This window comes from Vombatus ursinus, unplaced genomic scaffold (assembly GCF_900497805.2).
Source record: "Vombatus ursinus unplaced genomic scaffold, bare-nosed wombat genome assembly UNPS02014820.1, whole genome shotgun sequence".
NCBI lineage: Eukaryota > Metazoa > Chordata > Mammalia > Diprotodontia > Vombatidae > Vombatus > Vombatus ursinus.
In genome coordinates, this window is record NW_020954598.1 from 19,540,539 (window position 1) to 19,554,641 (window position 14,103).

General features: G+C 43.3%; 1 protein-coding gene across 2 annotated transcripts in view; it reads right to left on the reverse strand.

Moving 5' to 3' along the window:
* The window catches only part of ITIH1 (inter-alpha-trypsin inhibitor heavy chain 1), a 42,794-nt gene that overhangs the window by 12,257 nt on the left and 16,434 nt on the right, over positions 1 to 14,103 (reverse strand). For both annotated transcript variants that reach the window (XM_027837235.1, XM_027837237.1), the window contains 14 exons: positions 12,866 to 12,991; positions 12,667 to 12,783; positions 11,030 to 11,198; positions 10,768 to 10,893; positions 10,166 to 10,347; positions 9,284 to 9,469; positions 6,575 to 6,714; positions 5,553 to 5,713; positions 5,340 to 5,351; positions 4,073 to 4,093; positions 2,833 to 2,916; positions 1,223 to 1,336; positions 885 to 1,086; positions 253 to 425 (listed from right to left, as the gene is read on the reverse strand). In XM_027837235.1, the coding sequence (XP_027693036.1) occupies positions 253 to 425; positions 885 to 1,086; positions 1,223 to 1,336; positions 2,833 to 2,916; positions 4,073 to 4,093; positions 5,340 to 5,351; positions 5,553 to 5,713; positions 6,575 to 6,714; positions 9,284 to 9,469; positions 10,166 to 10,347; positions 10,768 to 10,893; positions 11,030 to 11,198; positions 12,667 to 12,783; positions 12,866 to 12,991 (1,813 nt within the window). The remainder of the gene's footprint in view (positions 1 to 252; positions 426 to 884; positions 1,087 to 1,222; positions 1,337 to 2,832; positions 2,917 to 4,072; positions 4,094 to 5,339; positions 5,352 to 5,552; positions 5,714 to 6,574; positions 6,715 to 9,283; positions 9,470 to 10,165; positions 10,348 to 10,767; positions 10,894 to 11,029; positions 11,199 to 12,666; positions 12,784 to 12,865; positions 12,992 to 14,103) is intronic.

Consider the following 14,103-nt stretch of genomic DNA (forward strand, 5'->3'; position numbering starts at 1 on the left):
AGGTGCTGTTTTTCAATGTTGAGCATAAAGTTCAGAGGGCTTCAAAGGTCCTCTGTATGATGATATTAATAATTTGTTATGGGGTCAGCCACGTCCCAGGAAACACAGGAATTTTCTGCAGGTAATAAGAGTGAGAGGTTCAGGCCCTATAGTTTTTGGAATTCCAGTGGCTGCTATACGATTTGCCCTCAGAGAAGCCCCTTCTCATCCACATCCCAAGAAAGACAAAACCAGAGTGGCCTGGAATCCTACCCAGCAACCCATGTGTCCGTGGTGACATCTTGTGGCTGTCCACTGTATATAGCCCAAGGAAATCTTGGTGGACGGGATGCTTTTTCCACACGTGGTGCAAGACGACAACTATGGTGGCTGCATCGTCCATGGAAACCATCAGTTTTCGAGTCGGGATGATTGTCACTGTCACCCTACGGTGGAAAGAGCCTTACATTTGAAGCCAGAAAATCTGGATTGAAATCCCAACTCTACCACTTGGTGCCTATATGACCTTGGACAAACTATTGAACCTCTTTAGTGCCTGGTTCCCACATCCCATGCGGGACTTGGACCAGTTCACGTCTCTCATCTTGTGATTCCTGCTGGGGTCATGGATGGATCTGTGGGTCACAAAACCTCCAAAATGTTCTTGAGACTATTATGTGTATAAACTTGTGCACACATCATTCCTAGCTCTCCAATTAGACTGAAAACCCCTTGAAGGCAGGGACTGAGCCCTCTATTTGTGTTGCCTCCCTTGTGCCTAATGCTAAGGTCAGTAGAGTGAACACTTGGCTTTTGTATTCTGGGGAAGAAGGATGCAGACAGTGTGTCCAATGCCTGGAGACAATCTTATGCCCTGTTCTTTAAATGAACTAGGGCTACCTTACCCTTCCTGCCTCAGTGTGACTTGGTCCAGCCAAGAAAATACAGGTCCCTTCATGCCAGAATGAAGGGTGATGTTCTGAGGTGTCACCTCCAATGTAAATCCCGTCTTCTGGTTCATAATCCCGAGCCTTCCAAAATAAGTGTTTTTGTTCTTCCCATTGCCATGATTTTTATCACCAATGAGCTGCCCATTCACTGTGATCCCTGGGGAAAAAAGAGTATAGAGTTTCCAATGAGCTGCAAGGTCTCCTTACTACTTGCCTCCCACACATTTCCCTTCCCCAAGTACCACAAAGTTATGCGACCCCACCCTCAGCCCCAGGCCCACATCAGCCCCAACCTGTGTCTGGATCTTGGATGAGTCTCATCACCACACCAGGCTCCTCATTGATATTGAAACAGACAGCATCATCTTTCTCAGGCACCTGGATGATGAAGTGTGGGTCTCCATCCACTGTAGGCAGAGATATAACTAGGAATTCTGGTATCTAAAGCAAATTTTTTGGAGGGTGGGCAAGGGAAAGAGGACAGTCTGGCCTGTTTGGGCACCATTTTGCTAGAAGAGGAAGTCATTTAGAGTGCAGCTCTATTCCCAATCTCTTCTGCATGGTTTCTAGCCCCACCCCTATAAGAAGAGTCAGACAGGGAGCTAGCAGGCAGAAGCACAATGACAGAATATGCCTGGGAACGATGTGAAGGAATGCCCCACGTAAAACAAGTTGGATACGAAAACAGTCACAAATCTGGAATTCTCTGAGATGGACACGAACTCTGAATCCTTTGTTCTCACTCCCTTCAGCATCTCTGGGCTGCTATTCCACCCACAGCTTTCTGTCCAGCAGCACCCAGAAATAAGGTACTTGGAAGGTACTTGGTACTTGTGGAGAAGGCTGACCATGAGAGCAAGAGCTGAAAGAAGGTGAGCCAGTGTGCAAGGAGGGGAGCCAAGGCAAGCCAAGACCAATCCTGTATACGGGGCCCACAGTAGATAGCTAAGACTTCTTATAATGGCAGAATTTTACCCTTTTCCCTTTTGTTTGAAATTCCCATTTTTCTCTGTGGCCACCAGCCGCAAAAGGCCTTAGAAAACTTAAAGAGCCATCTATTTTTATGACTTGAGCAAGGAATTATGCACCTCTTTCTGAATAATAGCTAGTATTTATATAGCTCTTTGAGGTGTGTATATGTGTGTGTATGTGTGTATGTATGTTTTGTGTATATATGGTATATGTAAATTCACTTACACAATTATTATCTCCTTTGATCTTTACAACAACCCTGTGAAGAGAATGCTATCTATTATCATTCCTATTTTACAGATGAGGAAATTGAGGCTAGGAAAGGTTAAGTGACTTTGCCAGTTACTAAGCATCTGTGGTAGTACCTGAATTCAGATCTTCCTGATTTCAAGTCCAAGATTCTATTGACTATCCCACATAGCTGACTCTCAGGAGAAAGCAACTGTTAAGGGAAAGCTAGATAAGAAGTACCCTTGAAGAAAGAGGCAGCCCAGAGAGGGTAACCCACCGTGTTCTGGGCATCAGGAGCCCTGGTTCTGGTCCCAGCTCTGTCACTTTCTGACTAGTTGCCCTTGTCTGAGTCTCTGTCTTAGTGTTTGTTTCCATGGATTTCACACAAGCACAATACTTTTTGTGGCACTCATAGGGGCCTAAAGAAAAGGCCACAAAAGCCTGAGAGAGCCATGAAATGACCTGGAAAGGAGGGTCTGGGCCTTGTGTCAGTGGGCTTGCCACAGGTAACTGAGCCCACCGACCCGGAGGGGCTTCAGAAGTGCTACGTCTTGAGGATGGGAAAGATGAGTAGCTAGAGCCTGGGAAGCCTGGGATGCCAGGTGGAAGGTGTCCAAGCCTCCCTGGGACCCTTCTTTGAACTTGTTCCCTATCTGAGCAATTTTCCTCAGAACTTGTCACAGAGTACGAATGGCCTTACCACCGGTCACATGAGCTGGAGGACCCTGAGGACCAGCAGGAACCCGAGACGCAGGAGGTTGCTGTTGAGCTGGAAGCACCATTGCTGTCCAGGAAAAATCAATCAACCAATCAATCAATACATATTTATTATGTACTTACTGTGTGTCAGTCACTGTGCTAAGTGTCGGGGGATAAAAACATGTTTTGAAAACTGGTGGTCATGCACTGTTGGTGGAATTATGTCCTGGTACAGCCATTCTGGAAAGCAACTTGGAATGATGCCCCAGAAGTGACTACACCGTGTATAACATTTTACCCAGCAATACCAGGCTTATACTCCGTCAAAGAAATCAAAGAAAGAAGGTAAGAACCCATATGTACAAAAATATTTACATATTATATCTTTTTATCAATATATATCTTTTTTGTAACAACAAAAGACTAGATGGGAAGAGAGTGTCCTTTAGTTGAGGAGTGGCTGAATAAAATATGGCGTATGTGTAATTACCATGAATCTAATGGAATATCATTGTGCCATAAGAAATGATTAAACGGATGGCGTCAGACCAACCCAGAAGGCTTATATGAACTAATGCAGAGCAAAGTGAGCAGAACAAGGAGAACAATTTATACAATAACAACACTGTAGGAAATAAGCCACCTTTAAAGTCATAATTCAGCATAATTCAATGACCTACCATGATTCCAGAGGACCCATCTCCTGACAGAGAGGTGGCAGATATAGGGTGCAGAAGAAAACATATATTTGATGAATGTGGCCAATGGGGCAATTAGTTTTGCCTGACTACGCACATTTATTACAATGTATAGATTGCCTAACCCAGCCAGCCCTTGAGAGGGAGGACTTCCTCCCACACAAATATCAGGGCACAATGACTTTTTTGGAAGAAACCCTATGTTTTGACAACCCTAGAGAAATGTTCTTCTCTTTTTCCACTATCAGGGACCTTCTTGGGGGCATGTTTAGGAAAAGAGTGTCCCTACAATGCCCCTGGGGAAGTGATACTTAGAGGTGCCCACTACTTGACTGACTCTGATGACCCCTGAAACAATGTCTGTCTTTGATGTCTGGGAACCAAAAACCCAAACTAGGGAAAAGGCAGCACCCTGACTACTTCTATGGCATTAATGGCATCTGCGCTGGATCCCCCTGTAGGTTGCAGAAGGAGCTAGGGAGAAGGCATAGGGAGACTCTGTATAGATGGCAGAGGTTATTCCATGGAGAGATCAGTACTTACTCCTTCTCGGCTTTTTCTGCACTGTGGATAAAACAAAACAGAATGCACATGTCACCAAAGTCTTCCAGGGGGAAAGAGCATGCTCCTGTCCCCTGCCATGTGTGACCAATGAGGCAAAGGGCCTTCAAAAATCTGAGCCAGGTGTAACACAAAACCTCATTGGGGGAAGAGGCCCAGCTGGTCCTTGGGATCTGTGGAAGTGGGCAGTGCTATGTGTGAAGATCTGAGAGGCCATGGCTAGGAAGCCAAGTCTTCACTGCCAATACTGCACCTCTCCAGAACCCACCGTCACAACAAAAGAGGCATTTCTGAATTACTGAGGCATCAGAGTGTGGTGATAAGAGCCTGAGTTGTGAATCAGAGCACCTGTGTTCTAGTCCTGATCTTCTCACTAAGTCTGTATATAACCTTGGGCAAATAAATGATGTCATCCCTCTGGGCCTCAGTTTCCTTACCTGTAAAATAAGGATGTTCAGTCATTTCAGTCATGTTTGACTCTTTGTGACTCCATTTGGGATTTTCTTGGCAAAGATACTGGAGTAGTTTGCCATTTCCTTCTCCAATTCATTTTACAGATGAGGAACTGAGGCAAACAGGGTTAAATGACTTGCTCAGGGTCACACAGCTTGTGTCTGAGGCCACATGTGAACTCAGGTTTTCCCAACTCCAAACCCAGCACTCTATCCACTACGCCACCTACCTGCCCCCCAAATAATAATAATAATAATAATAATGCCTAATTAACTTACCTCACAAGGGTATGGTGAGGGCAAAATCATATAATGGATGTGAACATGCTTGGAGAGGCATGAAATAGTGCATATATGCAAGGAATTAATATGATTTTCATCGTAATTATTAACAAGGGATCCCAGAGCCTAGGTGAATGAGAAAGGATGGAGCTTGCAGAAGTATGGGAAGATCCTGATGATGAACTAGGAAACACACAAGATCCGGGCTTGAAAAGAAGAAAAGAAACCATGGAAGTGCATGGAAATATTCCTACTGATAACTTGTGAAGGCTCAGCACTGAGACAAATCATCCCCCAAACTCCGATTCATATCCCATGCACAGTTGTGAGGGGAAGAAAGATAATCTTGTGCAAAGAGAGTTTGTGTGTCAGTTTATTTGGAAGCCAAGAGCTTAGTGGCACAGCACTCCCCTAGAAAGCAGGCACCCATCAATTGTTTCTCAAGCTGGAGAAGCTATACATGGTTTATTCCCATAAAAAACACCCCCAAAAGAATCATGCCATTGGGAACTTACATTCAGCCATCTCTGGGGAGAGAAAAGCAAGCATTTAAGACAATGAGTAAAGTTTAAGTAAATTTGCTTCTCTGCAAGCTAGCAAGCAGAGAAGAGGTGTCTCCTGAGAGACACCTCATATGGGTCAAGCTGCGTTTGGACCAGCAGCAGGGCCAACTTGCTGAGCGCCCTTTGAGAGCTGCCTCAACCCATAGACTGAAGAAACCTCCATACCTTCTTCTCCCGGCTTATCAGCAATGGCAAGCTGGTCATCAGGGTCTCCTGGCTTGGTGATGACCATGGAGGTCAGAGGGGTCACAAATTTGTATTTCAGAGACAACTCCAGGGCTTTGGCAGACAGGTCATTCACCTCCTTCTCACTGTTTGCTTTTGTCCTGAGAGATAACACCAGGTCTGAGCTCTGTGTCAGGGGTCCCAGGACTTCCTGACCCAGGGGGGTAGAGAGGTATGGATTTCTCATTGAGAAAACTATAACTAGCATGCTGTCTGGCACTGGGGAGGTGGGGAAGCAAAAGGAATAAGTATTTATATGCTGAGCACTTTACAATTATCATCTCATTCGATTCTGACAACCCTGCAAGATAGGTGCTATCACTATCTTCATGTTACAGCTGAGGAAACTGAGGCAAATAGAGGTTAAGTGACTTGCCCAGGGTCACACAGGTAGTAAATGTCTGAAGCTGGATTTGAACTCAGATCTTCCTGACTGCAAACCCAGTGCTCTGTCCACTGAACCACCTAGCTGCCTCGTTAATAAGATGCTTAATAAGTAACTGTTGAACAAATAAATGAATGCTGTAAACTTGGGATAGTAGTTCTTGATTCCAAGACAAATACTAGTAAATCTCATGGAGTGCTTTTTTTTTTAAATCATCATTCAGTTACTTCCGTAGTGTATTATTCCCCTTACAGAAGAATTTATGACAATTTAAAATCTCAGACTATCACCTAAAATATTCTGAACTATCTTCCCCCAGTTCTCTCTGATGGGATGCTCAGGAGACAAAAGCTAATTTTAACATTTTTTTAAACAATGATAGGTACTCAATGATTATAGTTGATTAATGGATTAATATTAACTTATTGAACAAAACACCATGGTGAAAGTTAAGTCTCTTAAAAAGAAGTAAAAAGAAAACATGGCAGATATCCTGGATCCCAATGGAAAAGATATTTGGGTTATCTGTGTTATTGCTCTACTCTGTGGAGAATCAGGAGTGGACTGTAGCTGTTACCGTTTTTCTAGCAACTGTTGGATGGTGAGGTAAGCCCAGAGCCTTTCAATGTGTTGCTCAAACATGTGACCCCGCTCACGGAGAATTTTCTCCATCTCTTCTTCATCGACTGAGCACGTTGTTACCAGATCCTGGCCTGCCTATGGATTGTGGGGATGAAAAAAATGCACCGGATGAGGTCTGGGGACAATGTGGTCATAGCCTGGCCTAGCCCTTGAACTCAAGTCAAATCTTTTTTTTTTTTTACACAAAGTATTTTTAATGTTTACTTACTTTTCTCTTTCACATTATTTTATGTGGCTCATTACTAACAACCCAGCACATCTCACAATTCAGTAGTTACAGAGTAACACAATATTCATAAGTAATGTCTTAATACTACCATAATGTTTTTGCAAAAGCTTACAAATTATTATTATTATTATTTGTTATTATTATTTTGCTTACCAAATCTTGAAGATAGCTAGTGAGCCCCTTTCAATCTATTTTACTAAAAAGGCCAAGTGAAAAGTTTAGTAAAATGAAAAATATTGGCTTCCAACAGCAAACATGATAGGCTTCCAATAAAAATCATTTCTCTATTTTCCTTAGGGTTTCCAATAGGGAGAGGGAGAAAAAATTGTTATCTGATAGTTTATTGTACCTATATATACACATCAATAGAAGAGCTTACACTACTTGGAAAAATCTATAAAATTGCATAACAGCACCTTGTCATTGTCTGTTAAATATGCATTTCTAGCTAAGACCATTGTAGTCCATTAAATCAGTTTAAATTAAAGAACCTGGCAAAGTGCCAAAAAGGTGAGACGCAAGAAGAAAGCTCCTTTCCTATCAAGTGATTTATAATGACAGAGACACAAACAGTATTTTCACTGACAAGGCAAATTTGCTATGAGCTCTCTCCAGAAAGCCAGGCCAAAACAAACCTCTTATTCAACCTCGTTTGCTGTTTTTAGCTCCAGGCCTTCCAACTCAGCAATGGATGGAGAACTTGGAAGACCCAGATTCTAACCCTTTCAAGTCAAGTCTTTTTGCAAAACCAAATTCCTTTCCCCAGCACATAAGGCTCTCTACAATAAGAAGAGCTAGCACCTCACAGCTTACACCACAACAGCCCTACGAGGGAGACAGCACAAGTATCATCATCTCCATTTTAAAGATGAAGAAGCTGAGACTCAGCTTGGTTCAGTGACTCGCTGGCAGTCACACAAGTGGCAGAGGTGAGATTCAAAGGGCTCTCTCCATTACACCACGTGGCAGCTGGCTTTGCTCTACCTTTCCAAACCTATCTCCCTATGCTCCAGAGGGAAAACCATAACCTCCACTCCAGCAAAACCAAATTCTTCACTGATCGCCAAATGGGATATGGGTTACTGCTTCCATGTCTTGTTGGTACTATTCGCTTTTTCTGGGATGCCTTATCAAAGCCTGTCTAAATCCTACCAAGAAGGTCCAATTCCATGTCTATGCCTTCTGTACAGCCTTTCTTGACCACCCCCGTTTGTAAAGACCTCTCCCTCCTCTGAATGCACGGCATAGTACTCACCATAGGCAGCACTTACCTGCCCATTAGCCATCTAAATACTTTTGGGTAGCCCTTGCACTGTTATTTAACTTTCTGTGTACGTACATCTTGAATCTCCAATAAGAGGATAAGCTCCTTGAAGGCAGGAACCGCATCCTATCCCTCTTCACATCCACCACCACCAAGTCAGTAAGCATTTGTTAAGCACTTATTTGGTGCCAGGCACTAACACCTTCTAAGTGCTCAGGGCTCAGCGAATGAAGGAATGAAGTTAGATGAATGAAGCTCACTTTTTTCCCACAACGTTAAAAGTGAACCAGGGAAAAGATTCGGGTCCTCTCCTTTCCCTTCCAGGTACAATACTGTATTTGGGAGACGTAGGGAAGCTGTTATTCTTTTCCACAGCAGATGTGCTTATGTTAGTTTTTTCTCTTACTACTAGTCAGCCAGCGTTTAGAGGGCGCTAGGGTCTCTGAAGGCCCTTCTATCTCTAAACATATTATCCCATGACTTGGGCTTTTCTCTGGGGCCTGAAATTTATAGGGCACTTAGAGCATCAGCAGGAGAGAGACAGCTGAGCTTGACACAAGTAGCAAGAGTAATTAGTTAAATTGGGAGGCTAGCAGATGGTCCCTTTCCAGGGATTTTCTCCCTAGCGCAACCTGACCTGCTCTGCCTCTCCCAGCATCAGTCTCACACTGCCCCAGGGGTTCTCTCTCTACAGAATGAAGGTGACTTAAAAAGTTAATTTGAGGGGATTTTTTTTGTGCTGCTTGGCCCAGACACAAAAAGTGCTAGCTTTGCTATGTGGAGTGCTTACTCCAGCCAGAGCATGGCTGGGGGTGGATTCTGAGTGCCTGGGATCCTTGGGAAGAGAAATGTGGCTCAGCTACCTTCCAGGGAGAGGGTTGGGGAAGGAGTAGCCCCTGTGTGGGTTTCATACTTTGCAGGCTGAATCACTCCTGAAGCTGAGGAAAAGAGAGGATGCACAGAGGAAGCACTGGGTCCAGAGTCGGTAAAACCTGGTTTCCAATCCTGTCTCAGACACTTATTAGCCCTGTGACCCTGAGCAAGTCTCTTCACTGCTGTCTGCCTCAGTTTCCTCATCTGCAAAACAAAGGAGTTGGACTTGGTGTCTCTAAGGTCCTTTCCATCTCTAAATCTGTTCTTTGGCTACTCACGCCACGGCCGGTCACGTCGGATTTAAAGCCTTTCTTTCCACCATCAGTGAGCTGTCCAGCTACCACAATTTCAGAGCCATCATAGAATTGCTTGACCCGATTCTCTGTCAGGGCTTGGATGGAAGCCTTGGGATACTGGAATTCCACATCTTTGAGCAGGGGGTTGGCAACTTCCTCATAAAAGCCCTGTAGGAGACACAAGAAGCTGCTCTGGAGAAAAGGCCTCATGCAATTGAGCTCATCTCTCCCTACTCCTCAGACCTTTTTCAAGTTTCTGAATGGAGGGAAAAATGGTGTTCTGAACCACAAGAAAATCTAGGCATTTGTCTGTGTTCCTGCAAGGCTGGAGGATCGACATTCAGAGGATTTTTTGCAGGAGGAATGTTTCTAGGCTCACCACAGTGATTTGTAATGGAGTTCAGGGACACAGAATGTTAGAACTGAAAGTGACCAACCTTTCATTTTTACTAAGAAGGAAACTGAGGGTCAGAGATGAAGTCGCTTTCCCAGGATCACAGAGTGAATTAGTGACAGATCCAGCCCTACACAGACATAGGAGAGAATGCACGAACCATCTGCCTGTTTTCCCTCTTGCTTGATCCGACCTAGTTGTTTCTATGAAGGGGGCTACTTCTCACAGCAATGAAACATCTTGTTTCAGTTGTGTCACTGTCTCAATATATGACCTCACTCAAGTCCGTTCTCTTCAGCCTCAGTTTCCTTCTCTGTAATATGAGATGATTGGACCAGATGATCTCTAAGGTCCCTGCCTCATTCTCACATTCTGTGATGCTTTGTTTCTCTGTTTTTCCTGGCACAAGGACAACACACATTGCCTGTGACCAGGAGTACCCAGCTTTGGAAGACCCAGAGATCACATACCTGTAACTGCTCGGTCGCATCATTATCTCTGTAAATTCTGCGGGCTGCCCCATCATTCTCCAGAGACATTGCCTCCAAGAAATTAAAGTCAACATTTTCTCCAAAGCCCAGATTGTAGAGTGGAAACTTCCCTTGCACGGCATTCTTGACATTCATTCGGATTTGGGTAAGATTAGTCTCCCCTTTATTTAAACATAAAAATTGGCAAAGTCATAACACTCCCCTCAAGTGGGGGCTCTCTACTCCTATCTCCTCCTCTTAACTCCTAGGTTTTACCCTGCTGGTCTGCCTCAGTTTCCTTATCTGTAAAATGGGCATAGCATCCACCTCCCAGGGTTGTTGTGAAGATGAGAAAATATTTGTAAAGCACTTTGCAAACCTTAAAATGCTATATAAATGCTGGTTATTATTATCATTATCATCCTCATCATCATCATCAGTCACTAAACAGCAAGCTCCTATGGGTACAGACCAGGGTTCACTTATCTGTCTCCCCAACCCAATAGCAAGGTCCCTAGCCTTGCACCCAGAAGCTGCTCAGCGTTTGTTAAGTGGATTTCCCAAATTGCCTTGCCTGATTTATGAGGCCTTTGGGGACTTACCCACAGTAGGTTCACCATCTGTCAACATGATGACGATGGGAGCGTTATTTCTGAGCCTGGGGTCAACTTCATGAGCCTTATTCAGGATATTAATTCCTTCTAGCAAGCCACCATTCAGATTTGTTGCTGCATTGGAGGTAAACAGGCATAGTTTGGAAAAGAGGCCAAGTTGGTTGTTTTGTTTCAAGGAGAAAAGGATGAAAATAACTGAGTTTCATGTGGTACAGGGAGCAAAGCAAGACAAAGCCCCACCAGCATTTACCGCCTGCAAGATTGAAGGTTTGCACAAAGACTCTGGCTTCCTGCAAATTGGCAGCTGTGGCCTGGATGAGGGAACTTTTCCATGCTCTTACTTGGCCCCCGAAAAGGATGAAATTGAAGTAATCATCTGGCTTGATGTCATCCAGGATCTTAAGGAGAGCCTGCTTCGTCTGGAAGAAAGAACCGAGTTTATCAGAAGACAGGACGACACTTGAGAGGACAGCAAAGGCTGGTGGAGGGATCTTGGTGAGTGGAGTGCCAGAGTGACCTTGAGGAAGCACCACTGAGCAGCAGCACCTCCCTTCAGTCCCAGACAATGGAAGTCATGCCCATCACCCCCAGCCGGGGGCAGATGAACAGGGAGGTTGGATGGACCGGGTCACTGAATGATGAGGATGGAATGGAAGATGGGTTGAATGAAGGAAAGAGAGCTGAGAAGCTCCTAAGGGAGCAAAAGTCTGCTGGGTGGAGTTAAGGGGGATAGTGAGAAAAATCATAAAAAGCCATGTTTAGAAGAATGAAGAGGTCTTGCTGCCCAATATGAATGGGAGCCCTGGGGCAGGTTAGGGTTTAAGTATAAGACATACATTGACCTCTGTTTCCCCAGACATAGATGAAAATGTCACAGAGTGGCAATATGGCATAGGAGAGGCTGGCCTTAGAACCTGGGTTCAGCTCCTGCCTTTAAAACTAGCTATGTTCTCAATGCAACTCCAAGACCGTACAGTTGCATCCATAGAGGGAAATTCCATACGGCCAGTTCCCAATCTGTCCAGACTTCCCCAAAATGATAATTTTACCCTAACCCTCCCACCTGGAAGTTCTCTCTCTATCTGATGCAATAATAATTATAGGGGGCATTTATTTAGCACTTTAGGATTTATAAAGTGCTGTACAGATATTATCTCATTTGACCCGCCCAATGATACTGAGAGGGTGGTGCTATGATTATACTCATTTTATAGATGAGGAAACTGAGAGAGGTTAAGTAATAAAGGGTCACATGGCTAAAGTCAGTGTCTGAAGCAGAATTTGAACTCAGGTCTTCCTAATTTCGCGTCCAACATTCTCTCCACTGTGCCACCTATGATCTCAGCCATCTACCTCAATGATCTCAGCATTTTGCATCCCCCTTACGGAGTTATCATATTCTAACTTGTATAAAATTTATCTGTATGTTTATCTTATTTGTCCCTACTCAATAGCAGATTCTGTTAAGGGAGGTATGATGTCTTATTGGTCTTTCTGTTGCCTTGTACCTGTCTAACATATGTCAGATTCTAAGAGTGCTTGCTATCTCTACTACCATGGCATCCCTGTGAGGTAAGTGGGGCAGTCATTATTATTACTATTTTCAGATGAAGAAACAGAGGCACAGAGGTGTTGTAAAAGTTCCCTAAGTCATGCAGCTGGTTAGTGGATGAAAACCCATCTCTTGACCATCAGATTCATGTCTTTTCCAATATACCACTCTGGTTTTGAATAGGGATGTAAACTCAACAGGGTTGGAGAACCCTGCCTTTCAAGAAAAACCCAGAGTAGATAGATTAAAAAGTTGGTCTGGTTACTTAGAATTTCTGGTGTGTGGGTCAAGGTTAATTGATGAAACTTTTCAATTTTGCAAAGCCTGTCACTTACCTGCTTTATTTTCTGACCAGCCATAGATCCACTAATGTCTATCACAAAAACTACATTCTTGACCATGTTCTTCAGGTTTTTTGGTGCAAAGAATTGTGCAAAATATTTATTGACCACCTGAATCAAGAGAGAGAGAAGCTAAGGAATTCATTTCACACACCCATCTGTTTGTTAGCTCATATCCTAAATGGGAACCTACCTGCAGGTCACAGACTGAGTCTCTTTTCACGTCGTATTTTATTGTAAAATCTCCATCCAGCAAGGATTTGGTGCAAGTGGGGCAGGTCTGTTGTTGATCAATTGTAGGATTAAAATATACACGACCCTGAAATCATTCAATTCAAAAATCCTTTATTTAACCATTATTATCAGCTAGAATTTTTGCTATGCCCCTAAAGGAAACAAGAGGTTATCTCCTTCTTTGAAGGGATGCCCATGTGTCTACTAGTGATGCAAGGTTCCCCCCTATGCTTTCACGTGGATATGAAAAGGAAATAGAAATGTTAGCTTAGGAGGACTGAGTAGATGAAAATGTTTGTCTACACCTTCAATGAGACCATTGGATTCTTTCCTCATCTGGAAGAGAAAAAGGAAAGGGTAAACATGGGTGGGGTTCTAGGTGTTGCAAGGGCAATAATGCTTCCTGCAAATGGTGCCCCTTGGATGCTCAGAGGCATCTACAAACTGCTCTGGTTCTGCCCACAGAGCCCCACTTAAAACAAGATTTTGATAAACTTCTGGCAAGATGATGGAATGAAAGGTTGTCCAAGAGCTACACAATAACCCCTGCTTTAGTAAAGATAGCAATGCCACCCCAAATAAACAACAAGCGGGTGGAAAGAAAAGAGGGGCAAATAAAGAACCTCTAAAGAGGCTTTCAAATAAAGAAAAAATAAAGGAAAAACATGTACATCGTCGGGAGTGGAGCGGGGAATTCCAACACAAATAAAAAATACTATGGTTTAAAATATACCAAAGAGAATTCACTAAGAGTAGAAGAAAAAAATCAACTTCAACAATGACTCCAGAAATTAATCAAGAAACACATGACCAATGGACAGAATTCTAGACTTGAAATCAGACAGGACCAAATCATACCTTGGACACTCACTAGCTGTATTAAGTTACTTAACCACTCTGAGCCTCAGTTTCCTTATCTTTTAAACTACTAATAACTGTAGCACCTACCATAGAGAGCTATTATGAAACTCAGATGAAATAATATATTATGCAAAGCACTTTGTGAACCTTAAAACATAATATAAATGTCACCTACTATTAATAAAAATAGAACAAGACAAATTGATTATAAAAATTAACAACATACAGAAAATCAATGGAAAATGTGAACAACAGAATGAAATTCATGAGAAATAAAATTCTCAAATTGAAAGGTATACTGTCAGAAGCAATAGAAAACATAGCAAAATGTTCCCG